General features: G+C 46.7%; 1 protein-coding gene across 1 annotated transcript in view; it reads right to left on the minus strand.

Moving 5' to 3' along the window:
- Positions 1-884: 884 nt before the first annotated feature.
- The window catches only part of nudt14 (nudix (nucleoside diphosphate linked moiety X)-type motif 14), a gene marked incomplete at its 5' end in the record, with an annotated part of 28,149 nt that continues 12,392 nt past the window's right edge, over positions 885-16,641 (minus strand). Inside the window, 2 exons of the mRNA XM_084314639.1 lie at positions 885-1,269; positions 5,228-5,681. Coding sequence (XP_084170765.1) covers positions 1,020-1,269; positions 5,228-5,681 — 704 coding nt within the window. The 3' untranslated portion in view covers positions 885-1,019. The remainder of the gene's footprint in view (positions 1,270-5,227; positions 5,682-16,641) is intronic.

The raw sequence follows: 16,641 nt of genomic DNA on the forward strand, positions 1-16,641 counted from the left end.
GCTCTGTTTTATTATGATGCTCTATGTTTTTATGATGTCTGTCCATGTCCAAAATCAGGGACCATGATGGAAATAAGTGCTTGCACTTTCTCATGTTTTTATCCCTTGGATGCTGTCTTTTACTCCACAATAAAAATCAATCAATCAATCAAGATCAGATGTTCTTCAAAAAGATTATTCCAATACCTAATCGCCATTCCAAATATCGATCACGTTTATTGATTCAGCGCTGTTTTCCGGCTCTGCAATCACTTCGATCTCTTCGGATGGCTTGCCGGATAAGTAAAATGAGGAAACTGGATTCCCCCCCCCCCCACCCATCAGTCTAATCCAATGGGGTGCAGTTACACAGGGAGAGACGATAGGGGGCAGTATTTTCCCAATGGAGCTCAGAGAGAGGTTGCTGCACTAACGTGAGACTAGATTGATGAAATATGAATTAAAATCGCTAATAATAATAGAAAAAACTACAAACAAACGCTATATAGCGTTGCTGGCATTCAACGGTCGGCATGAACTAACGACATATAGCGTCGTTGGCACTCAAAGTGTTAAGACCACATTAAGAATAAAAGAAAAGTACGACGGCTAAATTCAAAGAACCATGTCGGCGACCGGATGAGAAGAGGCCACCCTCGCATCGAGCACCGACATGAGCAGAGGCCAGGAGCAGGACGGGGGGGGGGGGGGGGGGAGATGTTAAGAGGCAGACATTTTGGAGCAGGGTTCCAACGTCATTCGGTTTACTTCATCACACCCACACCCTTCGCACTTGATTGAACTCACCAGACAGAAACTAAAATGGAACCCCCCCCCCCGGCCCCATGGAAAAAGTGCAGAAGCCCCGTCCTGTCAATGTAAAGCTGAAGTTGAATCAAGTGCACCTCTAAAAGAATGGAGAAGAAAAAAACCCTTTGGCCCACATGTGGAAATAAGAACACCCTGTGGACAAGGAGGATGATGGGGGGGTGGGAGTTGGAGACAGAGAGGGGTGGGGCAGGGGGCAGGGGGGGGTGGAGTTACACGTTGGTGGAGATCTTGTACTTGGGAGACATGTTGTTGTGAAACCAGATGAAGCTGAAGATGACGCCCATGGTCTTGGGCACGCTCTCGTCGTACGCGAATGTCATGGCCTCGTGCAGCGGCACCTGCACCACCTCGATCAGCTCGCCCTCCTGAGGCTCGCCGCCCCCCTCGCCCACCCGGTCGCCGTCCGACACCTCGGCGTAGAACATGGTCTGCTTGGAGCCGGTCACGCCCACGCCCGACCTGCGAACCACGGGGGGGGAGGGTGTTAAAGAAATATGAGTTTCTGAGCGTAGACTGAGTTTCTGAATGGAGCAGCGTAGAGTTTTGTGAATGGAGCAGCGTCGAGTTTTGTGAATGGAGCAGCGTAGAGTTTTGTGAATGGAGTAGCGTAGTTTTGTGAATGGAGCAGCGTAGAGTTTTGTGAATGGAGAAGCGAAGTTTTGTGAATAGAGTAGCGTAGAGTTTTGTGAATGGAGCAGCGTAGTTTTGTGAATGGAGCAGCGTAGGTTTGTGAATGGAGCAGCGTAGAGTTTTGTGAATGGAGAAGCGAAGTTTTGTGAATAGAGTAGCGTAGAGTTTTGTGAATGGAGCAGCGTAGTTTTGTGAATGGAGCAGCGTAGGTTTGTGAATGGAGCAGCGTAGAGTTTTGTGAATGGAGCAGCGTAGAGTTTTGTGAATGGAGCCAGCGTAGAGTTTTGTGAATGGAGTCAGCGTAGTTTTGTGAATGGAGCGTAGATTTAAGCGTCATCGTTTTCTGACCATGCGACAATGTTGAAGTGTTATGTTTTCTTTTCTTTTCTTAAATTGTAAACTATATATACGTGGTCCTGTCGTTCGCGTTCAAGACTCCCGTTATTCACCTACTCTGGCTTCAAGGGTGTTTGTTCTTCACTACAAGATGTTTGGATATTACACCTACAACCTCAGTGAGACGAAAGTCGCTCCTGTAGTCCCACTGTACCTTTAGAGACATGTTTTCAGTTCTTGTAAAATACTTAAAATGGCAACGTAGAACTCTGTTCAATTTGGTGAGAAAGTGGACATTTTAACGGTCCCGATTTTTGCACCGGGTTCATACGAATCAGTGGTACTGATGTTTTGTCACACGCGCCATGACAACTGTAAAGCCAGTCAAATAAATCAATCAAAACAAACAAAAAAACTATACAAACACAATAAAACAAAACGTACTAGCAAAGCCACCGAATCGGTCTGGAGAAAGGACTGGGTTAAAAAAGGACTGGGTTAAAAAAATACTGGGTTAAAAAAGGACTGGGTTAAGAAAGGACTGAGTTAAAAAAAAAAGTCAAGTTTACCAGGGCATAGTGGATGTCTGGGTATGGTTGTAGGTGTTCGCTATCCTTTTTTTTTTTTTATCAACTTTTTCTCCTTATTTTTCTATTTTTCCCCCATCCCAATTTCGTATTGCCAATTCTCCCCTCCCCTGTCTTGAACGTTGCTAGACTATGCCTCCCACTGGTCGGCTGTAGTGAGGATAGAAGCCTTGCATCACGTGTTAACTCCGGTACACGAGAAGGCAGCCTGTCACATCTTTTCACCTTCCAGCGCGGACTCTGTGGCGAGGAGTAACGCGTGGGAGGCTCACGCTGCGCCCGATACTTCCCGTCTCTGCTGTGCAGGCGTCACCCAACCGACCTGTCGCTGTCCACAACGTCCAATCCCCACCCATCAACTTCCACCCGCTACCTCTGCCAATTGAGATAGTATGACGACTGGCCCAAGCCGCAGGCAATGCTGACACCGGGATTCGAGACCGGAGTCGCTTGCATTGGTGACGAGCGCAATATTCGCTATGCCACCCAGCCGCCTAGGTGTTCGCTATCCTCAATGGGTTTGACCTTTGACCTTACGATTATCAGCCTTACAGTCCTCTGCTGGTTGCAAGCTGAAACAGTTGAGAATATAACACCTACACAAATATATAACATATGTATGCAACAGAATGTATACATTATTATGTATGTAATATATATTTAATTTGGGCTGCTGATTGCATTTCTATCAATTTTCTGCTCGTCTGCCTACTTGATCTTGGGACCACAAAGGAAATTAGTCTTTATACTTTATTGTCTCATCGTGGTACTTTTGATACAATAGAGAATGTGGAGTTGACGTCATGGGGGCGGGGAGTTAGACGCCTTCTGGGAGGGTTTCTCTGGTTGGTGTGTGTTGATGGGCAGACTTTTGGGTTAAAAAAGACCGGACTTGAAAAAGACCGGAAGGGTCGAAACGTTGTATGTATTCTGCTATTTTTTTGTCACAATTAAAACACCTTGGAGCATCAAAAGTGAGTTGCGAGCCCCGCTTTGTTTCATGTACTACTGTTTTTACAGTTTGGCTCAGCACCAAGGAACGGAGGATGTGCGTTATTTATTTGTTCAGACTTTTGGGTTAAAACACGGTCTGGAAGCCTTGTTGTGCGATGAGCTGCCACAGAAAACCTCACGACCGCCGTGGAGAAACGTCGACCCTTCTCTCCAGGATATCTTACCTTCTTATAACACGGTTTGCTTCAGCTCCGTGAGAAATTTACTTGTCCAAAACCAACATAAAGCAGCTCTCAAACAATAACAAAAAAAGAAAAGAAGGAAAAAGAAAACAGAAACATAACACCTACAAATACTTGGCCCAAGGCTCTAATTTTTATCTCGCTCAATTGTGATAATTTTTTTATACGGATGTCGGATATTATCGGCGATATTGGCATTAAAATGTAATATCGAAAATTATTGGTAAAGAAAATGTCCAGTAATATCGGTAAGAACAAATTATAATTTTATTTATTGTCAAAAGTATGCATAATGTTGTGTTAATTCCACGACAAGAGATATGTAATGTTAATTACCTGAAATGATTCTGTTTTTTTGGGGGGGAAACCCCGCATATATCGGTATCGGTTGATATCGGTATCGGAAATTAACACTTTGAGTGCCAGCAGGGGGCGCACGATTTAGCGCTTGAGTGCCAGCGCTTAAGTCAATGAGAGGGCGAGCACATTTGCGAAAGCATAAACTATATCTTAAATTATGGCTATGTGTCTAATACGGCCGTCGCTTATCAATGACTTACTTGCAGTCAACATGTACGAAACGGATTGTTTTTTTCATCAGTACATTTCCGTTTTATACCATTTTGAAAAACGCTAGTTTTTGGAAATTTCCAGAATCAATTTTTTTATTCTGCAGGAATCACCCTTTAGTGGAATACACAAAACACGTTGTAATTCTTCGGACTATTTATGAATCGTTTTCAAATAAACGCTAGATTATCGATAGTATATGTGTACTTATGCACGCTAGAGAAGCGGGCTGAAAATCGATTATCTATTTCCTGATCAGCACACACAAACACATACACATATAGGGGACACTTTGAGATATAATTATGTGAAAACTTTTTACCCCAAGACTGGTCAAATAGATTCCTTACCTCAGATCAGATGTTCTCCAAAAAGATTATTCCAATTCCTGATCGCCATTCCAAATATCGATCGCGTTTATTGATCCAACGCTGGGTACTCGAAACACATAATCCACGCTGTTCTGAGGGACCACAATGAGTCCGATCGGCTCGGGTTACATGCCTGAGAAGTAAAATGTGGATTCCGGATTTTTCTTTTCTCATCCATTTTCATCGAGTCCATTCCAATGCGTGCATTACCATCCGGGAGACGATAGGGGGCGGTATTTTCCCTGTTCGAGGCCAGATACAGTCCCAATGGTAACGTGAGGCTAGGTTGATGAAAAATGTATGGAAATCACTAATAAAAGAAATAACGATTAAATAACGAGATTTCTCGTCATTGGCACTCAACGCATGGCATGAACTAACGAGATTTCTCGTGGCTGGCACTCAAAGTGTTAAGAGTTGGACAATATCGGTATATCGGATATCGGTAAAAAAAAAGCCAACATCGAACATCCCTAATTTTAAACTAGCTAATGTTACAGCGTCATGTTTATGCATTTAATAGAATAGCATGCACACTTATTTAGATACGTTTATTTTACAGATCAATGCAGCTGGATTTCCCCATGTATGATGCCTTATAATGCACTGATTTGTACTTCTACCCTCCTTCCACACACACACACACACACACACACACACACACACACACACACACACACACACACACACACACACACACACACACACACACACACTCTCCACTGACCTGTAGGAGGTTATCCTCCTCAGCTTGGAGGTGGGCACGTCGTAGCCACACTCCTCCAGCACCTCCTGCCGTGCGATCTCCTCCAGGGAGAGGTCGGGCTTGTCCACCAGCCCCGCGCAAAGCTCGTAGGTCACCCCCGCCACGGCGGGCGGCTGCTTGGAAGAGCTCTGCTCCTCCTCCGAGGCGGGCGCAGCACCCACCTCCGCGGACCCTGGCGCGGCTGCTTCTGCGGCGGCGGTGGCACCCTCCTCCGCTGCTCCCTCCGCTGCCGCTCCCTCCGCTGCCGCACCCTCGGCTGCTCCCTCAGCTGCTCCCTCCGCTGCTCGCTCTGATGCTCCCTCTGATGCTCCCTCTGATGCTCCCTCTGATGCTCCCTCTGATGCTCCCTCCGTCACTCCCTCAGCTCCCTCAGGAGGGTCGCGTTTGTTCCTCTCCCACTCACACATGTATACAGCTGTTGGCAGAAGGGGGCGATGAACATGGTGCCTAACTTGAGTTGTAGAAAAACGTGTTACTCACTGTTGTGAAGGGCCAGATTAAACTGAGAATCTACCTTTATCGTTTGATATACTTTGTATATTATTTATATATATACACGGAATATCCCTTTACCTGCGTTCAAACCAGAGTAATATTCGCTCTCCTTATTGGACAGCGCCCCCAGGCGCCAGCGCGCAGGCCCCCAACGACAGGTTCAAAGACAAGTTCAGGCATGTCAGGACATGCCCGGAGTCAGCGTATTGATACCAGACAAAGACTGCGGTTTGGGACTAGATATTCACTTAAGTATAAATACAGCGCAAGGTGCGCACACCGTTACGTTCAGTACCTTACCCCACCTTCACCACGAGTCAACGTGCAATGAAGTGAGCAACCTTGCGTCTAACAGAGCATTGAGAACCACGTGCGAATAGAATAGTAAAGTGTCAGAGTTTAATGCAGTAACGTCGAGTTCGACCTAATCTAATGTGAAGTAAATAGTCGTTCATTTATTGTATATTGTGCGGCCACAGTTCGTTCGTGTGTAGCATTACCCAGCGGTTCGTCGTGTCTTTAGCTAGTGTACTTAGCCAGGGTGTGTGGCCTAAATACGTCGCCCACACCCGAGGAGTCCTAGGCGGAGAACCGTTGGACATGTACACAGGAGAATCGGCGTCGGCGATTGCAGAACCATTACTGGTTGGATTATATTGATTTGGAACGTGGTACCCGGAGAAGAGCATCGTTGATTTCCACTATTGTTTGGGATTCAACCTCGTGAGGATTACAACTCGGGCTGGCCTCGTGGACGGAGGCTGGTTAGCTGTCATCAATGCTATCGAGCATTTGGATTACAATTATTGCTTTGCTGCTGATCAAGGGAGTTTACAAGGACCGACTCCTGTACCTGGAGTCTCTTTATTCCTCATTGAATCAGACGGAGTACCAGAACATTCCTCTACCCTCCAGGCCTTACATCCCCGGAGGGAACCCATTGTCTCCAGGCGGTACCAGTGTTGCCCTATATAGTTGCTACTATACGACAGGTGGTGTCAACTTAGACCCATCGTAGGATTCCTGCTATTCTTAGTGACTCATGCTATTGACTGACTTTACGCATATTCTTCGCCATACAAGCGCGACCCTAATTCTCATTCTGTAACCTAATGTTGCCTAATAATAATAAATTACCCTCAAATACTATTTCTTTGTCAATGCCGTGTTCTTGTGGGTGTTCACCATCTATATTTGATGTACTGTCTGGCCAGTAATTAAAGTACATAACTAGCAGTGGTTTAATCTATCACAATCTTTAATACAGTCAGGGTTTTGTAACCCCTCAGATACACTCACGTTTTTCTGTAGTAGGTGCAATATCCAAAAGTATATTTCCAAAAAAAAAAATATCTTGAATCTTGCCCGTCAGCCAGACACAAAACCTTCTCGACTAGGATTGACTACGTATTTCTCATCCCCTAAATTGTTTGACCATTTCGATGTCTCACTGATTCCCTTATAGCTCTTTCGGATCACAAAGGGATTGTTTTTACAGCATCGTTTGACAAACTATCCACAAAAGCTCCCGGATGGCGTTTTTTAACTCATCCTTGTAAAAAAAATTAAGACTTCTGTGCGGAATTCAGAGACTTTTCTTTTTTTGAGGATTTACATCGGCATGGCGGAGGACCCTAGAGTCCTGTGAAATGCAGTAAATGGCTTTGTCATAAGTCATGTCACACTCTTCGCTTCCAACTTGCGTAAATCTCGTTAAAAGAAATTGGAAAAACTGGAAACGCTATACGCGGACCTACTGTATACGCTGGACTGCAGACTAATTACAATGAACAAATTAACATACAACGGATGATAGTTAAAAAAGAAATAAACTCCATACTTAGACAACACTCTGAGTTTTTAATACATAGGACGAGACAAAATTATTACTTTCATGGTTCTAGATGAGAATTTGTGCAAATGATCAATTCTCGGATATCCCTTCAATCAGGACACAAGGAGTAGTTACTACAGACTCAAAAAATATCAATGACACTTTTAGAGAATTTTATTCACAACTGTATAGCTCAGATGTCAACTTTGATCGTTCCAAATTTGAAACGTTTATTGACAGGCATTAAATTACCAAAATGATCCAAGGAAGAGGCCGAGGAACTGGAGAGACCAATCACTCTTACAGAGAGACAATTGCTGAAATGCAGAGGGGGGGTAAGGCACTAGGCTCAGGCTGGGATGGGATTCGACCTGAATTATACTTAGCATTCTGGGACCAGTTAGGACCACTGTTGCTCGAGATGATTGAACATAGGGCTGGACGGTAGTATGGTCTAAAATGTATATCACGGTATAATTTGAAGCATAGACGGTAACGGTATATATCACGGACGGTATATTCATTTATCTTAAAATGTCTATATAATGCTTCTGAAGGGGTAAAACACTGGCAGCTATTATTTTTCTTAGAAAAATAGAAAAATAAGGAGAAAAAGTGGATCAAAAAGCGCTTTGGATAAAAGTGCTACAGTATATAAATGCACCATTATTTAATCATTATTATAAGCTGCATAGTTAGTCCAGCATTTTTTTTTTATCCACTTTTTCTCCCATTTTCTATATTTTCTCCCATCCCAATTTCGTATCATCCAATTCACCCCCCCCCCCCTGTCATGAACGCTGTTTCTTGCCTCCCACAAGCCGGCTGCAATGTGGACTAAGTCATACATAGCACAAGTCCCCTCCGGTACTTGAGGTAACAGCAGTCGCATCTTTTCACCTGCGCAGCTCGATCTCTCAGTGGCGAGGAGTAACGCGTGGGAGGCTCACGCTGCCCCCGACACTTCCTGATTCTACTGCGCCGACCAACCGACCTGTAGGAGTTGCTGTCCACAACGCCCGATCCCCACCCATCAGTTTCCCACCACCTAATACGGCCAATGTGTATTAGTATGAACGACCAGCTAAACTGAAAGCAATGTGGAGCGCTGGGCTCGAACAGGCAAGCCCAGCGTCTCCGTCATTCGTGGCGAGCGCCTTGCCCACTACGCCACGTAGCCGCCTAACACTGGCAGCTATTATTATACTGTACTCTTGTATTACTAGGACATCTTTCACATAGTACAGAGGTATTTTAAGAACATTTATTGTGCAAAACTGCAATAGAAAAATGCAAAACCTTTTCTCAAGTTACTTCCGTCTCTGGAAAAACACTGTTTTCATTAAATACAATCAAATCAAGCGGCACAAAGTTAAAATAAAAACTACAGCAGGACAGGAGGTTTCTTTCCCTCAAACAACTCAAACACAATACAACTCCAACATAACTTAACTTTAGTGTACATGTTTGACAACGTAGAGAGAGAGAGAGAGCGAGAGAGTGTGATGTAATAGGTTTGAGTTTGAGGTTTGAGCTTCCTAAGATGCCGTAGGTGATGATGTCACACCAGGATTTGTCAACACAGAGAAACGGGAGCAGCCCGATGGATGAAGCTATATAAAGAAACGAATAGCCAAATAAATGTGAAGTTATCTTTGAACCTCCGTTTTCAAGCCTCGTCAATATACCCCCCCGCCCTTTCCTCACTAATGAAACTGTGCCGCAGAGTGACGTTAGAACATTAGCTTAGTGGCTAACGTGAGTTAGCTTAGTGGCTAACGTTAGCCCCATTGCTGCGCTAAATCAAGTCTCCTCTCAGCCTCCTTAGCCAAATTGAAATGCCTAAAACTATATGGCAAGGTCCGTGAACAAGTGGAGAAAAACTCAGTACAATTAAACACTATGCAACGACCACTGCAAACATCGAGTGAATCGTCAAGTAACGTTAACGTCATTGCTTCTGCTGTGACTAGCTGCTCTGTCTACCGGTCACAAGGCATAGTGAAAATCCATACCGTAGCGCAAATTCATACCGTTTATACCGTATACCGTTTATACCGTCCACCCCTAATTGAACACGCCATTGAACAGGGGGGATTCTCGAGAGATGTAAATATGGCTTTAATTTCTTTACTACTCAACAAGGACAAGGACCCCCAATGACTGTGGCAGCTATAGGCCCCTGAGTTTTCTCAGGGCCGATCTAAAAATGTTTGCCAAAGTACTAGCCCGTCGTCTGCAGAAGTATATGACGGTGCTGGTACACTGTGATCAAACCGGATTTATCCGGGGACGCTTAGCCGCAGATAATCTCAGGAGATTATTACATGTAATTGACAACAGTAAGCACATACTATTTCATAAAATTAAATATATAAATAATGAATGGAAGCGGATACGGACCACTAGCCTAGCTTAAAACTCCGGGAGAGGTGTTTTTGGCCAACAGCTAGGCTAGTGGTCCGTATACGCTTCAATTAACTTGTACTGTGCTGTTACGTGGGGCGGCGTGGCTCAGGGGTAGAGCGGGTCGTCCAATGATCGAAGGGTTGGTGGTTCGAATCCCGCTCAAGCCCATGTCCATCCCACTGCCGTTGTGTCCTTGGGCAAGACACTTAACCTACTTGCCTCGTATGAATGTGTATGCATGTGAATGAATGTTGGTGGTGGTCGGAGGGGCCGTAGGCGATGATTATTCGCCACGCTTCCGTGAGTCTGCCTCAGGGCAGCTCTGGCTGCAATTGTAGCTTACCACCACCGGTATGACTGTGTATGAACGAATAATGGACTCTGTAAGCGCTCTGGGGTGTCACGAAGAGCGCTATATAAATCCAATCCATTATTATTATTATTATTATTATTATTATTATTATTATTATTATTATTATTATGTACTAAACTAGGCTAGCTTGCAGCCCGATAACTTTCTACTGAACGCACAAAGAGGAAACTGCTATCTATCTTCTAGTCTGACTCTGGAGAAGACGGCAATCGCTAATGTTGGCGTGTTCCTTTAAAAGGCAGATGAGAAATCAGCAAACAGTATGCACATGAAGTGCACAGGAAGTGCACATGAAGTGCACAGGAAACACACATGAAGTGCACAGGAAGCGCACAGGAAGCACACATGAAGCGCACAGGAAGTGCACATGAAGCGCACAGGAAGTTCACAGGAAGTGCACAGGAAGTTCACAGGAAGTGCACAGGAAGTGCACAGGAAGCATACATGAAGCGCACAGGAAGTTCACATGAAGTTCACAGGAAGTGCACAGGAAGTGCACAGGAAGCATACATGAAGCGCACAGGAAGTGCACAGGAAGTGCACAGGAAGCGCACAGGAAGCACACAGGAAGCACACAGGAAGTTCACAGGAAGTGCACAGGAAGCACACATGAAGTGCACAGGAAGTTCACAGGAAGTGCACAGGAAGTTCACATGAAGTTCACATGAAGTGCACAGGAAGCACACATGAAGTGCACAGGAAGTGCACATGAAGCGCACAGGAAGTTCACATGAAGCGCACAGGAAGCGCACAGGAAGCGCACAGGAAGCGCAGATGAAGCGCACAGGAAGCGCACAGGAAGTTCACAGGAAGTTCACAGGAAGCGCACAGGAAGTGCACAGGAAGCGCACAGGAAGTGCACAGGAAGCGCACAGGAAGTTCACAGGAAGTGCACAGGAAGTGCACAGGAAGCGCACATGAAGTTCACAGGAAGCGCACAGGAAGCTCACAGGAAGTGCACATGAAGCGCACAGGAAGTTCACAGGAAGTGCACATGAAGCGTACATGAAGCGCACAGGAAGTTCACAGGAAGTTCACAGGAAGTGCACAGGAAGTGCACAGGAAGCATACATGAAGCGCACAGGAAGTTCACATGAAGTTCACAGGAAGTGCACAGGAAGTGCACAGGAAGCATACATGAAGCGCACAGGAAGTTCACATGAAGTGCACAGGAAGCGCACAGGAAGCACACAGGAAGTTCACAGGAAGTGCACAGGAAGCACACATGAAGTGCACAGGAAGTTCACAGGAAGTGCACAGGAAGTTCACATGAAGTTCACATGAAGTGCACAGGAAGCACACATGAAGTGCACAGGAAGTTCACATGAAGCGCACAGGAAGCGCACAGGAAGCGCAGATGAAGCGCACAGGAAGCGCACAGGAAGTTCACAGGAAGCGCACAGGAAGTGCACAGGAAGTGCACATTAAGCGCACAGGAAGTGCACAGGAAGCGCACAGGAAGTGCACAGGAAGCGCACAGGAAGTGCACAGGAAGCGCACATGAAGTTCACAGGAAGCGCACAGGAAGCTCACAGGAAGTGCACAGGAAGCGCACAGGAAGTGCACATGAAGCACACAGGAAGTGCACAGGAAGTGCACATGAAGCGCACAGGAAGTGCACAGGAAGTGCACATGAAGCGTACATGAAGTGCACAGGAAGTGCACAGGAAGCACACATGAAGTGCACAGGAAGTGCACAGGAAGCGCACATGAAGTGCACAGGAAGTGCACAGGAAGCACACATGAAGTGCACATGAAGTGGACAGGAAGTGCACAGGAATCACACAGGAAGCGCACAGGAAGTTCACAGGAAGTGCACATGAAGCGTACATGAAGTGCACAGGAAGTGCACAGGAAGCACACATGAAGTGCACAGGAAGTGCACAGGAAGTTCACAGGAAGCGCACAGGAAGCGTACATGAAGCGCACAGGAAGTTCACAGGAAGCGCACAGGAAGTTCACAGGAAGTGCACATGAAGCGCACATGAAGCGCACAGGAAGTTCACAGGAAGTGCACAGGAAGTTCTCAGGAAGTGCACATTAAGCACACAGGAAGTGCACATGAAGCACACAGGAAGTGCACATGAAGTTCTCAGGAAGTGCACATGAAGCACACAGGAAGTGCACATGAAGCACACATGAAGTGCACAGGAAGTTCTCAGGAAGTGCACATGAAGCACACAGGAAGTGCACATGAAGCACACAGGAAGTGCACATGAAGCACACAGGAAGCACACAGGAAGTGCACATGAAGCACACAGGAAGTGCACAGGAAGCAGACAGGAAGCGCACATGAAGCACACAGGAAGTGCACAGGAAGTGCACATGAAGCACACATGAAGCACACAGGAAGTGCACATGAAGCACACAGGAAGTGCACATGAAGCACACAGGAAGTGCACAGGAATCGCACAGGAAGCGCACATGAAGCACACAGGAAGTGCACATGAAGCACACATGAAGCACACAGGAAGTGCACATGAAGCACACAGGAAGTGCACATGAAGCACACAGGAAGTGCACATGAAGCACGCAGGAAGCGCACAGGAAGTGCACAGGAAGTGCACAGGAAGTGCACATGAAGCGCACATGAAGTGCACAGGAATCACACAGGAAGTTCACAGGAAGCGCACAGGAAGTTCACAGGAAGTGCACATGAAGCACACAGGAAGCGCACATGAAGTTCACAGGAAGTTCACAGGAAGTGCACATGAAGCGCACATGAAGTGCACAGGAAGCACACAGGAAGTGCACAGGAAGCACACAGGAAGCGCACATGAAGCGCACAGGAAGTGCACATGAAGCACACAGGAAGCACACATGAAGTGCACAGGAAGTTCACAGGAAGCGCACAGGAAGCGCACAGGAAGTTCACAGGAAGTTCACATGAAGCGCACATGAAGTTCACAGGAAGTGCACATTAAGCGCACAGGAAGTTCACAGGAAGCGCACAGGAAGCGCACAGGAAGCGCAGATGAAGCACACATGAAGTTCACAGGAAGTGCACATTAAGCGCACAGGAAGCGCACAGGAAGCGCACAGGAAGCTCACAGGAAGCGCACAGGAAGCTCACAGGAAGCGCACAGGAAGTGCACATGAAGCACACAGGAAGCGCACATGAAGCGCACAGGAAGCGCACATGAAGCACACAGGAAGTGCACAGGAAGTGCACATGAAGCACACAGGAAGTGCACAGGAATCACACATGAAGCGCACAGGAAGTTCACAGGAAGTTCACAGGAAGTGCACATTAAGTTCACAGGAAGTGCACAGGAAGCGAACAGAAAGCGCACATGAAGTTCACAGGAAGTGCACATTAAGCGCACAGGAAGTGCACAGGAAGCGCACAGGAAGCTCACAGGAAGCGCACAGGAAGCGCACAGGAAGCTCACAGGAAGCGCACAGGAAGTGCACATGAAGCACACAGGAAGCGCACAGGAAGTGCACATGAAGCACAGGAAGTGCACAGGAATCACACATGAAGCGCACAGGAAGTGCACATGAAGCGCACAGGAAGTGCACAGGAAGTTCTCAGGAAGTGCACATGAAGCACACATGAAGCGCACATGAAGCACACAGGAAGTGCACATGAAGCACACAGGAAGCGCACATGAAGCACACAGGAAGCGCACAGGAAGTGCACATGAAGCGCACAGGAAGCGCACAGGAAGCGCACAGGAAGTGCACATTAAGCGCACAGGAAGCGCACAGGAAGCGCACAGGAAGCGCACAGGAAGCGCACAGGAAGCTCACAGGAAGCGCACAGGAAGTGCACATGAAGCACACAGGAAGCGCACATGAAGCACACAGGAAGCGCACAGGAAGTGCACATGAAGCACAGGAAGTGCACAGGAATCACACATGAAGCGCACAGGAAGTGCACAGGAAGTGCACATGAAGCACACAGGAAGTTCACAGGAAGTGCACAGGAAGTGCACAGGAAGTTCTCAGGAAGTGCACATGAAGCACACATGAAGCGCACATGAAGCACACAGGAAGTGCACATGAAGCACACAGGAAGCGCACAGGAAGTGCACATGAAGCGCACATGAAGCGCACAGGAAGCGCACATGAAGCGCACATGAAGTGCACATGAAGCACACAGGAAGTGCACAGGAAGCGCACAGGAAGCGCACAGAAAGTGCACATGAAGCGCACAGGAAGCGCACATGAAGCGCACAGGAAGTGCACATGAAGCACACAAGAAGCGCACAGGAAGTGCACAGGAAGTGCACAGGAGTCACACAGGAAGCGCACAGGAAGTGCACATGAAGCGCACAGGAAGTTCACAGGAAGCGCACAGGAAGCACACATGAAGCGCACAGGAAGTTCACAGGAAGTTCACAGGAAGTGCACATGAAGCGCACAGGAAGCGCACATGAAGCGCACAGGAAGTTCACAGGAAGCACACAGGAAGCGCACAGGAAGTGCACAGGAAGCACACAGGAAGTGCACAGGAAGCGCACAGGAAGCGCAGATGAAGCGCACAGGAAGTTCACAGGAAGCGCACATGAAGCGCACATGAAGCGCACAGGAAGTGCACATGAAGCACACAGGAAGCGCACATGAAGCGCACAGGAAGTTCACATGAAGTGCACAGGAATCACACAGGAAGTTCACAGGAAGCGCACAGGAAGTGCACAGGAAGCGCAGATGAAGCGCACAGGAAGTTCACAGGAAGCGCACATGAAGCGCACATGAAGCGCACAGGAAGTGCACATGAAGCACACAGGAAGCGCACATGAAGCGCACAGGAAGTTCACATGAAGTGCACAGGAATCACACAGGAAGTTCACAGGAAGTGCACATGAAGTGCACAGGAAGTTCACAGGAAGCGCACAAAAGTATCGAATGAGGTACTTCTAGATGTCCCAAGGCTAAAGGCGACTCGAGCTTTTGCGGTGGCTGCTGCCCCCAAGCTGTGGAATAGTCTGCCACTACAAATCCAGTCTGCACAGATCCTAGACATGTTTAAGTCGCGGCTGAAAACCCAAATTAGTTTTTATTGGCTAAGCCATACATCCCTGGTCCTGTTGTGTGACTATTATTCTCTCTCTCTCTCTCTCTCTCTCTCTCTCTCTCTCTCTCTCTCTCTCTCTCTCTCTGGTCCCCCTTGGGCTTGAAGCGGGACGGTCCATCGGTCTCATAACGTGCAAAGAAGCTATTTAAGTCCACTGGCAAACGGTGCCGCTTGTGCCCCGAGCCGGTCCTCTGTGGGTTCAGGCTCCACGCCTCCCCGACGTCCTCGTCCTTGAGCAGCTGCTCCACTTCAGCTTCCTAGTTGTCGTCCCACTTCACTTGGTTTATTTCTGCATCTGCGTTTCCCTCCGAGTTAGTTTTCCCGCGTGTCCGTCATTCCTTTTAAATGCCTGTTCTTTTTCACTTCGAAGCTTTTTTTTATATATATATAAATGCGCCGTAACCCAGGGTTTAGTAATTGCATATGTTTTAGTTTGTTTGATGGGGATCACATTAATAGATTAGATTAGATTCAGATGCATTGTCATTATACAAGTCAAGTCTTATGTATGTGTATAGCCCGAAATGATGGGCTTCACAGGTCATCAAGTAACATCACAATAGATCCACAATAAAGACCACCATAAAATCAGTTTTAAAACAACACCCCCAGCACAAGTACAGTACAACGAAAATAACTTTGGCATCCAACCAGAGTACAAATGTAACAGTAAAGTACAATAGTAATATACAATGTACAGGTGATTAACACATTGGACGCCAGAGGGCGCTATGGGCATTGGGCCGTTGTGTGCCAGCGCTTTGTTCAATGAGGAGAATGCCGTGTTGGCAGTGCTGAAAACTATATTAAATATTATAGCTATGGATCTAATAACGTTGTCGATTGTCAGTGAGTTTCTTCCAGTCAACATGCAAAAAACAGAAAAAAATTTCATCCGTACATTTCCGTTTTATTCACCGTGGTGAATATGAGTATAGTTTGGGTGATTCTGAGTAATCCCAGGAAAAGACGCGAAAACAGCCCTTTAGTGAAATCCACTTATCGCCTGATTATCGAATCATCCTGAAATTAACGCTAGATTATCGGTATTATCCTTCCTCATGCAAACATGAAATGTGGTTTAGAGCGGGGCGCCCATCCGTGCCGTGATGATGACCAACGGGACACAGCACACACACAGACAGGCTTCGATCATGGGATAAAAATATCGGATCAACGCAAGATTGGATATATATAGTCCTTACCTTGTCTCTGATGTAATGCAAAAAAAGTATCCAATTATC

This window comes from Notolepis coatsorum (assembly GCF_963971535.1).
Source record: "Notolepis coatsorum genome assembly, chromosome: 5".
In the NCBI taxonomy this organism is placed as follows: Eukaryota; Metazoa; Chordata; class Actinopteri; order Aulopiformes; family Paralepididae; genus Notolepis; species Notolepis coatsorum.